The sequence below is a fragment of the Anomaloglossus baeobatrachus genome, chromosome 3 (assembly GCF_048569485.1).
Source record: "Anomaloglossus baeobatrachus isolate aAnoBae1 chromosome 3, aAnoBae1.hap1, whole genome shotgun sequence".
NCBI classification, from domain to species: Eukaryota; Metazoa; Chordata; class Amphibia; order Anura; family Aromobatidae; genus Anomaloglossus; species Anomaloglossus baeobatrachus.
Window position 1 is genome coordinate 664,843,223 of NC_134355.1, and position 12,383 is coordinate 664,855,605.

General features: G+C 43.5%; 1 protein-coding gene across 1 annotated transcript in view; it reads right to left on the reverse strand.

Moving 5' to 3' along the window:
* Positions 1 to 12,022, reverse strand: part of LOC142297395 (uncharacterized) — a 189,319-nt gene extending 177,297 nt beyond the window's left edge. Inside the window, 3 exon segments of the mRNA XM_075341621.1 lie at positions 5,648 to 5,797; positions 7,882 to 8,044; positions 11,794 to 12,022. Of these exon segments, the coding sequence (XP_075197736.1) occupies positions 5,648 to 5,797; positions 7,882 to 8,044; positions 11,794 to 11,985 (505 nt within the window). The 5' untranslated portion in view covers positions 11,986 to 12,022.
* Positions 12,023 to 12,383: the final 361 nt, after the last annotated feature.

A 12,383-nucleotide genomic window follows, 5' to 3' on the forward strand; every position in this document is an offset into this window, starting at 1 on the left:
TATGTCCTCCTTTAGCAGATGAACCATTTACAAGTAGCTGTGTCCTCCTTTAGTGGATGAACCATTTACAAGTAGCTATGTCCTCCTTTAGTGGATTAACAATTTACAAGTAGCTATGTCCTCCTTTAGCAGTTGAACCATTTACAAGTAGCTATGTCCTCCTTTAGCAGATTAACCATTTACAAGTAGCTATGTCCTCCTTTAGTAGAGCAACCATTTACAAGTAGCTGTGTCCTCCTTTAGTGGATGAACCATTTACAAGTAGCTATGTCCTCCTTTAGTAGATGAGCCATTTACAAGTAGCTGTGTCCTCCTCCAGTACAATAACCTTTTATAGAAAGCTATGTCCTCTTGTTGTTGTAGCCCTTTACAAGCAAATTTATCCTCCATCTTATTATATGACTAATAAATAAAAATATTCTGTATATTGTTAAAATTCAGTCTCGTTTCAAGAAATAAATCCTGTCAGATTCATGTCTCTACTACCATGTTTTTCCAAAAATAAGACCTCCCCCAAAAATAAGCCCTAGCAGGGATTTTCAGCATTTTCGGAGAAAGGCTTAAATATAAGCCCTCCCACGAAAATAAGCCCTAGTCGCGGATCAATAATGAAGTGTCCGTGCAGCTAAAAAAGATACAGATACTGCGGGACACTTCATTATAGACAGCGGCACCCGGCAATTACACTCACCCGACACTGAGCGGCAGGACCTGCAGTGATCACACACCCGCACACATCAGATCTCACACACACACACACACACACACACAATCAGATCTCGCACACAAACATCGGATCGCACACATAGTCAGATTGCACACATAATCAGATCGCACACATAATCAGATCACACACACACTCACCTCATCCAGCGACACCGATCTCTTCTCGCCGGCAGAATCCTGAGAGGCAGTGCAGTGGAGCGCAACGGACAGGACCTGCGGCCGGACACGTGACTTGCTCTCATTCCCTGCGGCCGTATGCGCTGGATGTGATGTTATGTGAGTGTGTGTGTTTGTGTGTGTGTGATCTGCTGTGTGTCTGCAATCGGCTGTGTGTGTCTGCGATCAGCTGTGTGTGTGTCTGCGTTCAGCTGTGTGTGTCTGCGTTCGGCTGTGTGTATCTGTGATCGGCTGTGTGTATCTGTGATCGGCTGTGTGTATCTGTGATCGGCTGTGTGTGCCTGCGAACGGATGTGTGTATCTGTCATCGGCTGTGTGTGCCTGCGATCGGATGTGTGTATCTGTCATAGGCTGTGTGTTCCTGCGATCGGATGTGTGTATCTGTGATCGACTTTGTGTGCCTGCGATCTGCTGTGTGTGCCTGCGATCTACTGTGTGTGATCTGCTGTGTATATCTGCGATCTGCTGTGTGTGCCTGCGATCTGCTGTGTGTGATCTGCTGTGTATATTTGCGATCTGCTGTGTGTGTGATCTGCTGTGTGTGTGTGATCTGCTGTGTGTGTGTGATCTGCTGTATGTGTGTGATCTGCTGTGTGTGTGCATGCGATCGGATGTGTGTATCTGTGATCTGCTGTGTGTGCCTGCGATTTGCTGTGTGCCTGCGATCTGCTGTGTGTGTGTGTGTGTGTGATCTACTGTGTTTGTGTGTGTGATCTGCTGTGTGTGATCTGCTGTGTGTGTCAGCGTGTCAGCTAGCAGCAGGGTAGGATGGCGTGCAGCACCGACCGGAGATCACAGGAGGACCTGGGAACCACGCAGACGTCCTGGTCTGGTGAATATAAGTCTCCTGGGAAGTGGGGGGGTCTGCTTTTTTGGGGGGTAAACTTACCCCCAACCGTGTTTCTCCAAGAATAAGACCTCCTCCAAAAATAAACCCTAGTGCTTTTTTGGGGGGCAAAAAAAATATGACAGTGTCTTATTTTTGGAAAAACACGGTATTCACTGTCAATTTGGAAATTGCATTGTTGAATTATTTTGCCATGTCTGTAACTACCGTTGGGTGAAAATTAGGTGACTCAATTCTGCTGTGCATTTTGTGGATCAACTATTTAATTAAATGTTAAACCTGACAGATCTGAGAATAAAGTTGCTTTTATATTTAGATGCCTTTTCAAATATACAGTATATGTACCACAAAATTACTACAACACTCAATATGTCCTTAATAGTGATGAGCGACCCGTATATATGCATGTTCGGCAAGCCCATATCCGAAAAAAAATTGGGATCAGTGATCAAACTTGACACCAAACTTGACCCCGAACAACGAACCCCATACAAGTCAATGGGGAGCCCAAATTTAAGGCTGTAAAATGTTGCAGTAACAGCTAGGGGGCTGCAAAAGGAATCTGAATGTGGGTAAGAGCATGCCAATTGCCTGCAAACGAATGTGGATAGGTAAATAACTTAAAGGGCTTTTGACACCCTAGTAATTATGGTTACATAGCAAGTAAAATGAAGAAACTCAAAATTTTCACAGATATTTTCTTAAGGGGGCTTTACACGCAGCGACATCGCTAGCGATATCGCAGATGAAAGCACCCGCCCCGACGTTTGTGCATAACGGGCAAATCTCTGCCCGTGGCGCAAAACATCGTTAGGACCCGTCACATGAACTTACCTGCCTAGCGACGTCGCTGTGTCCGGAGAACCGCCTCCTTTCTAAGGGTATGGTTCGTGCGGCATCACAGCGACGTCACACGGCAGACGGCCAATAGAAGCGGCGGGGCAGAGAGCAGCCTCATTCACGACACGCCCACCTCGTTCCCGGAGGACGCAGGTAAGCTGTTGTTCGTCGTTCCTGGGGTGTCACACATAGCGATGTGTGCTGCCTCAGGAATGACTAACAACCTACGTCCACAACGACCGAGATTTGAAAATGAATGACGTGTCAATGATCAACGATAAGGTGAGTATTTTTGAGTGTTAAAAGATGCTCGGAGCTGTTACACGCAACGATGTTGCTAACAACGCCGGATGTGCGTCACGAATTCCGTGACCCCGACGACATATCGTTAGATATGTCGTTGCGTGTAACGGGGCCTATAGAGATGCATTTCAATGATTGTCCACAGACCAACCATTTAAAAAAGGGCCCTTACAGAGCTTGTATTATGTAGAGTTCACCCACACGGTCAAGATTGCCAGTGTAACTAAAGAGTTTAAATTTCAAATCGAGTCCTTCTTTAAACAGTTACCCAAAAACAGCCAAGTTTGCCAAAGTTTAACCACAGAGTGTACATTTAAAATGTAGGCCTTAAAAGAGTCTCTTTAAACAGTTGACCCACACAGCCAAGATTGCCAGATGTCCCCTAGAGACAAAGAAGTTTAACAAATTTGCCCTATACAGCCTGTCTGCCTATTTCAACACAGAGCCAAGATTGACCGTGCTCCACCAAAGACTACCAAATTGTAAAAAAAGACCACTAAACAGCCTCTTTACCAGGTTAACTCTCACAGTCAAGATTGCCTGAGATCCACCACGCAGAACTCAATGTTTAAAAAGGCCCCTAAACAGCCTGTTTACCCAGTTGACCCTCAGAGCTCTCATTGCCCAAGATCCACCACACAGCTCCCAATTAAAACAGAGATAGGCCATGAAAGCCCATCCAACAGAGCCCTTGAAAATCAGAAGTGACAGGTGACTGACTTGTTGAAGTTCCCACTCATTTGCTTGTTTTCAAGGGGGTGACGTTAATCGAAGATGGCCAAGCTCATGTGCCAACGCTGTGCTTTCAGTTGGGCAACCACAGTTCCCACACAAGAGCCAATGTTCTGATCTAGTAGTGGACTCTCTAGTTGCTGCATTTAAAAAGTTCATAGATTGATTTGGAATCGAGACGGTGGTATGCCAGCTAGACTTGCTACTGCCAGTCCCTGCTAGTTACACTTGAAGTGGCTCACCCATGCTGCTCATTGTCTATCCCTGGAATCCAAAACATTTCTTTTAAAAAAATTATTGTTCAAAGCAGGCAGCTATGATTGAATATGACAGCTTTGAGTAATAGACTTAAGGCCGCTTTACACGCTGCGACATCGCTAGCCGATACGATAGCACCCGCCCACATCATACGGCCGATATGTGGAGATCGCTGCCGTAGCGAACATTATCGCTACGGCAGCGTCACACGCACATTCCTGCTCTGCGACGTCACTAAGCGGCCGCCCAATCAAAGCGGAGTGGCGGAGATGAGCAGGACGAACATCCCGCCCACCTCCTTCCTTCCTCATTGCTGGCGAGACGCAGGTAAAGTGAGGTTCCTCGTTCCTGCGGTGTCACACATAGCAATGTGTGCTGCCGCAGAAACGAGGAGCAACATAGTTACTGCAGCAGCCATGATATTTGGGAAGAGGGGGGCATGTCACCGATTAGCGATTTTGAACGTTTTTGCAACGATTCAAAATCGCTAATAGGTGTCACACGCAACGACATCGCAAAAGCGGCCGGATGTGTGTCACAAATTCCGTGACCCCAACGAGATCGCTTTAGCGATCTCATAGCATGTAAAGCTACCTTAAGACTCTGTTTCCATTTTGGGGTTTGGTGCCACTGTGGCCACTAAGAGTTGACACAGCGGTTTTGGCAGCTACACAAAGCTGCATGATGCAATGCAGTATCAGGTTTTACAGATATTCAAAAATCAAGGTAAGCTGTACACACACTGTTTTGTTTGTATGACTTGAAGCGGCCCACCGATGCTGCTCAGTGTTTATCCCATGAATACTGTAGTAAGCTTTTATTTTGAAAAAATGTTTTTCAAAGCAGGTAGCTGTGTCTGAATATGACAGCATTGAATAATGGACTAACACTCTGTTTCCGTTTTTTAGGTTTGGTGGTACTGTGGCCATGATGAAGAGGTGACTTGGCCACACTTCAGCAATAGAAGTAATCATGACACCTTGACTTAGTAGTGAGCATCCAACAGGCGGCCACCAGGTAATGACTACTGGTAACAGTCAGGGGAACTTGGCAGTCACTTGGCTTTCACTGCAGCAAGGATTTGCTCATGCTAGCCACACTGTCCAGAGGTAACAACACGCTGTCATCAGTTGGAGGTGTAATGCAGTTTAAAATTAACAGATTTTCCCCTAATTTCCCCCATGGTTATTTGGCCCTTTCCAGCCTAAAAAGAGCAGCCCACAGCCTCCACAGAAATTGCACTTCCATTAGATGCTACAATTCTGGTACTTTGCCCGGCTCTTCCCGATTGCTCTGGTGGGGTGGCAATCAGGGTAATACTTTTGGGTTTGATGTCAGCGGTGAATTGACAGCTGACATCAAGCCCAGGGTTTACTAATATAGAGGTGTAAATCAGATACCCCATTAAATCAACTCACAACAGACATAAATTCCAAAACTATAACCTCAATTGCCACAGCACCAGGTCAATCGGGTAGAGCTGAGCAAAGCACCAAAATTGGCCCTTCTAATGGGTGTTCCACTTCTGTGCTGGCTGTGTGCTTCTGATTTTATCCTGGGAGGGGAAAAAATGCTGATTTTCATTTGTACTATTGATTTATTAAATAAAAATTAAAACAACAGTTTCACTTTAATGGAAAGCTGAAGAGAAAATGATCATAGTCTTCAAGTGATCATTAAAAATCCCAGCTAAGTAAAGCTTAGCAAATATAGTGAGAAAATTCATTTAAGGTGTGGATTGAACAAAATGTTTATTACTTTTACCTTCGAATGATGCCAATTTCCTAGTTAGAAATCCGCATTCCTCAACAATCCGATCCTCAATTGTCCTCTTGCCCATCCCAAAATCTCGTAATTTAGTCAATGTAAATCTTCTCATTGCTTTCCAGTTCTCACCATGAGAAAATGGGATGCCTTTAAAAGGTAAAAAAATTACAACAGACATTCGACAACAATTTTTCATTCGCAGATATATATTTATCTATCTAATATATGGGTAAAATTGAAGTGTTCATGCGTTTACATTTAACAATTTAGTTGCTTATTCGTTAAGGTACTTCCGCTAGAATTCTGGAGTAAAACACCTTAATTAGTTGCAATATTTTTGTGCAAATTAGAAGGTGCCCAAAATATTACGGCATGTAACATTGACAGCAAGTTGGGTTTAACATGGGCAGGATGGGGCATATCTGCACCAGTCCATCAAATTAATGAAAAGTTAATGCACTTTAGAGGGGGCACCTCCTTCACTCATCTCAAGCTGACTCCTGAGCTCCCTAGTGTCCTTATACAAGTTCTTTCAACCTGTTGGTGAGCAGGATACCTGGGTCCCTCAGCTGGGTCTAAACTCATCCTAGCTAATGAGTAGACCGACGAGTACACTAGACTCGCCACTCAACTAATAAACACAGAGGGAAAGGAAAGGCAGATGGGGGAATAAACAGAAGAATACAAAACATCACACTACACCATAGCAGATGGACTCTATAGTAGCAGGTAGATGGGCACAGGAGAAAACCTCAGCAGTTCCTTCCACCAGGCTGGCCTGTCACGAACAGCCGGGTGAGGGTTTTACAAGATGTGTCAACAGATCCACCCACTGTTCACCAATTTGTTATGATCAGACTGTGCTCTAGCACCCCTCTTGTTCACAGGTCAATTTTGGTACTGCCAGACAAGAAGAAAATGAGGCTGCTGAGCTACTAATGCCAAATATTGAAGGTCTCCCAGCATGAATAATGTATATATCACCGATTCCCGCTAATGAAATATTATATGTATATCTATATATATATATATATATGTATATCTACCACGGTACCCTTACTAGTAGCACTCCAATAATTCTACACAATAATAATTTCGCTGCCACCACCGGACTTTCCACAGGTAGTATGAACACCTGTTACAGATAGCAAAAGGCTCTTGGTTTCAGATATATAGAGCAGGTGGAATGAGCTATTAAATTTTATATATTCAATCTGAAAATAGGCAGTGTTTATAAAATATACAAGATGTTATAAAAGGGAACAATACAAATACAGTGTAGACAATTACATAAAAATAAAAGGGATAAACAAGAAACTTTCTAAACTCGTGCCACAGGTGTGACGTCTGAATTTAGGGAGGGAGGGTGGGGCTCCAGACATGAAGATGGTAGACAAATGGGCAGCACCACAGTTTAACTGTGCCTTCCTGAACTGACAAAGGCCAAAAATAAGCTGCTGACTTTTATGACCTAAGTTCACCCTCCCATCTGTGACCTCATTTTACAATATCTTGTGGGCTGTGCCAAGCATGTCAGAAAAATTAGTTAATTCTAGTTTTTCGCTTATCTTTGCCCTTGGGCCACACAGGTGAGGGATATTAGCATCATATTTTCTATCTCAATTTTTCATTCGCACAGATACCAAACACAACGCATCTAGCATGATATTATTGGCAAATATCCATTTGTCAGGATACCAGTGATCTCCTAGCAAACGGTGCTCCTCAGCGCTTCACTGGGATTCCGACAATATGCTTTTCATTTTTCTAGCATTAACGAGGCACCTAAAAACTGGGTTAATAGCTTTTCTACTTAAAAGAACAAAGAGATGTATTTCTCTGTACATTTCCATCCAGATGCTTCCATCCCCCTGGTCATAAATATCACAATCTCAATCAATCAAGGCAGATCAGATAAGATCGTCATAGCGACCTTCATCTCTGTGCTACGGTAGCTGATGGTGGGCAAGGGGGTATAAGGGACCTTAAAGTTTTAACATGACATGGCCAAGTAGAAATGGATTCTAACAGCAGCATGGTCTGCTGGGAAAGCTCCAGTATTTACCATAGAAAAGGACCCGAGCAATGCTGGAAAATTGGGAAGATGGTGATCGGTTAGTATTTTAATGCACTGCCATACATTTTGATTACGGAATATACATTTTGCCTGGAAACAATTTTTAATTAGTGAGGGCAACAACAGAAGGTAAACTTTGATATGATAACATTACCCCAGCCTTGGTTAATTTCTTCAAATATTCGAACATGAGCTCTTTCTGCGAATTCGTCAGCATAATCCACTAGAGCACTTTTCACTGTCTCATACCCAGACAGCACCACTATTTTTGCATTACCCATTTGGATGCTGTACACGGGGCCATATTTTTTTGCAAGCTGAAATAAATTAAAAATGTTCAAGGGTTTCAAAATTCACATTTTTGGAAATAGAGAAAAAAAATAAATCATGTAAAATAGAAAAAAAAAAGACAAATAATTTCTACTACAGTATTGTCACTGCTTTCATTTTAAAGGGGTTATAAAGGACTATATTTTTTTTTACTTTTATTATGGGCTTAAAGACTTATAGGCAGGTAGTTTCTAACAAAGGCAGCTAACTCCCTGTTAAATCCGGCACTGGCTAACAACGGTCAACGACTGCATCTGCTTCTAATTTAGCTGCTCCATGTCAACAGAGGAGCTATCATGTTGAATGCAAAATCAAAGGAGAAAAAGTCCAGCTCAAGATCCTTCAGATAAGGTAAAAAAATAACTTTTATTAAACCATTAAAAATTGGCAATGTACACGGGCAATAAGGTACTTACTTTATAGGTGGCAGATCAACAAAAATAGCGCGTTTCAGTGCTCAGTCACCTTCCTCAAGTCTTACTAGCCATTTGTTGCAATTATTCAATTGGCTAGTAAGACCTGAGGAAGGCAACTCAGCGCCGAAACATGTTGTCTTTGTTGATCTGCCACCTATAGCGTGAGTACCTTATTGCCCGTGTACATTGCCAATATTTAATGGTTTAATAAAAATTATTTTTACCTTATCTAGAGGATCTTGAGCTGGACTTATCCTCCTTTGATTTTGCATTCCTACGTGCGGTGGCTGCCGTGAGTCACTGCTTAGAACCTGGATCCACAGAAGGAGGTTTATCAGGGCAAACCCTTCAATGGTGAGCCGTTCCATGTGCTTTTCCTTTTTAGGTCATATTGATTGACAGCCAACTCCCTGCAGTCAATCAGCATGATGTCGACAGTGGAGCAACAGCAAACAAAGGAAGAAAAAACGTAGGCAAAAGGGGGACTCAACTCATAAAATAAACATATATATTTTATTGAATAAAGTTTAAAAACAACTAAAACCAGAACCACATCTTCATGCTTCAATAAACCTAATATTACACAATAATGTGCAGCAACAAACAGCCAGTAAAGTGACACACAAAATAGCACTGCAAGGAAAAGCATAAACAACAGTACACAAGATGCTCCACAGTGCTGCTATGAATCGTAACACAAAAGATAGGTAGGCCGGTATATAATGGGTTAAAACCGGAAAATACATCATGAACAATCAAATGTGTAAGCTGGTCAAAAATGCTAAAAGTCCCTTTAAAAGCCCAAACCTGAATAGACATGTATCATAGCAGCATCAACAGCCAACATGGCATTATGTAAACAAGAAAAGCATGAAGGAAAGATCACCCAGCCTCACGCATGTCGCTCAAACAAGTTTCATCAGGGGGGAATGAAAGGGCTTAAACACAAGACAGACATGACATATGCAATACTGTACAAAAATAATTAACACATAAAGTGTATACATGTGATCTCCATGGCGTTCAAGAATAGGGAACACGTGGATACAATGCATAGCTGAAATCAAGAAGTAGGAAAGATTAGAGTGCTTTGTGCTGCACATGTGTGGCGCCCCTGAGGCTTCAGACACCACAGGGTACTGTACCTCTGCCGAGGTGTAGTATTCATCCCGGGTAAGACAAAACACACAGTTGGCTGCCCTCCCACCGGGATTGGGCTAGAGTAGGTTCTGGGGGTGGCCATAAGGAGGTATGGGACCTCCAGCCCACTAGTTCGGCAACCCGGGAGGTGGGGCACCGCCAGGGGAAGTGAGTGGCAACATCACACAGTAGAGTCGAGCCTGGACCTGCAGACAGGCAACAGCAGACAAGGGGGAGAGGACACGAAAGAACGAGGGACCCGTGGCTTGGAGCTGGAGCAGCTCGGCCTGGGATTTCAGGAAGAAGGGCAATCCCAGGGCTTGCGGGGAGCGCTACAAGTGCCCGAGGCCTATTCTACTAACCAGTAGCTGGGGTGGAGGGATTACCAATAGAAAGGACACACAGAAAGAGCACAGGCCTTGACCTCCGAACTACCCGGGATCAGCTGGAGCCCACAACAGCAGAGCTCCTCACTCCCAAAGGTAGTGACATCTCAGTGAATAAAGAACGTTGACTGCAATTCTTGTGTCGTCCCATCACTGCCGGCATCATCACACTCGCACCCCACTGCCATCAGAGACTAAAACTCTATCATCCCTGGGCCTGAGCTCTGCCTGTGGAGAGTTGTACAATCCGAGCTGCGATAACATCTGCCCTGGAGGACACCTCCTGCAGCGGCGGCTCCCATATTAGCCGCAAACCAAACTATGCTTCCCTGCAAATATTTCCTTCGTCCATCTTTATTGACACCGCCGAGGTCACGGAACTGGGCCTGGCCGCTGTGACATCCCACCCCACCATGATGTGTTTTCCAGTTTTAACCCATTATATACCTGCCTACCTATCTTTTGATTGACGATTCATAACAGCACTGTGAAGCATCTTGCGTACTGTTTATGCTTTTCCTTGCAGGGCTATTTTGTGTGTCACTTTACTGGCTGTTTATTACGGCACATTATTGTGTAATATTTAGCAAAGCACTTTATTGAAGCATGAAGCTGTGGTTTTGATTTTAGTTGTTTTTAAACTTTATTCAATAAAATGTATATTTTAATTTTATCAGTTGAGTGCTTCCTTTTGCCTACGCTTTTTCTTCCTTTGTTTGCTCGATGATTTAGTAGGCAATTTGCACCCTCAGTTTATTCATTTGCCACATATAGATGCTGTGCATTCCTGTGGCTTTTTGTTGACAGTGAGCACACAGAGGGAAGAGCAGGTTGACCTTGTGAGAGCAGTGAACCAGCCGGTGTCAGAGGCTGGGGGCAATGGCCTTGAACACACAACACAACTACCACAGAGGGAGAACAGCAACAGAGTAGAGCGGATGTGCGGCGCGCAGCTCTGTGGGCCAAGGCGTTCAACACGGTCGCTGGGGAGAATCGGTCAGCTGTTTTCACAGGACCGGCGCTGTTGGGATACAGAATCCTAGGGCAGATAGACTTCATGTTATCTACCAACTCTGCAAGGGTCACAGGGAATGGCTAGAACAGTCCGCAGCCTTGTGAGTTTTATACGTTCTAATCATAGCATTTCTGTATGCAAGGTATCGATTCGTATTGAATTGATGATGCACTACAACTTTGTAATTCACTTTTTTTCTCTATCTCGTTCCGTTTTCGAGATAAAAATGCTAACTCCGCTGTTTTCCACCAGGTGGCGCTATAGGTGGTTTCATTGGTAGCGCATGGCTACTTTACTATACCTAGACACCACTTCTATGCCTATAGCTGCCGCAGTGGTACTCAAGTTAATGGCGGTGGACAGGATATGGGTGGAAACACTGTATAAGGGCTCACTGGTGGTGGCTTATAAGGGAAAAACCGAATGACAGGTTTTTTGCATATGTGAAGCAATTTTAATTCTGTACAATGTCAATTATTTCAGTGTTTTTGCATCATCACGCAAAGAACACAACAAAAAATGCATAAAAATCACAAGCAAAAATATGGCAAAATCGTGTCTATTTTACGTAACATTTTCCCGTTTTTTGGTGTGGAAATGTCACCTACCAACATGTACCGTGTGCACATACTCAACATTTACTGAAATCAAAATATTATATATACTGTAAAGTGTGAGCAATTGCCACAAGCTTTGGGGAACCACCATGATTGTTCCTAGAGAAATACCGTTCTGCATTAAATACACATATAACGCATCACACAAACTTTATAAATTACCTTCATAAAAGTTTCATTAGGTCTCTTGATATTTATCATGTGCAGATTTCCAATCACTGGTAATGTCCAAGGTCCGGGAGGAAAATTTCCAGAAGAAGCATTAGAGGTCCATAATTTAAGACTTTTCAAAATGTGTACAACCAGCAGGATACAGAGGGCATACAGTGTTAATGTGCAATACGAACAGTCCATTGTGTTCTCAACGTACAGTATGTTGTGGAGTATTCCTTTGATGATCCCAAAGCTCAGAACATAGACTCGTTGATCTTTTTATAGTTTAGAAAAGGAGATGATTCACAAGGTGGGCTAATCATTCTCTACAAGGTAAACTTTGTTGCTTCCCTTCTTTGCTTTTCAGATTTAGAGATCAGCAAAAATCAATCTGACGCCATGCTATTACAGACTACAGACTCATAATAATATTATTACTTATATCATAGAATTGTGGCGCCCTGGACAAGCCAGGGGCCACAGAGCACAACACCCACACACCCCACACTCCCGGTCAGGCACACCGAAGTTAGACACAAAACCCTTGTTGCCTTCCTCCAGGGGCTGATGTCCACACCAGGGGGTGGGCCTGGCGGTTG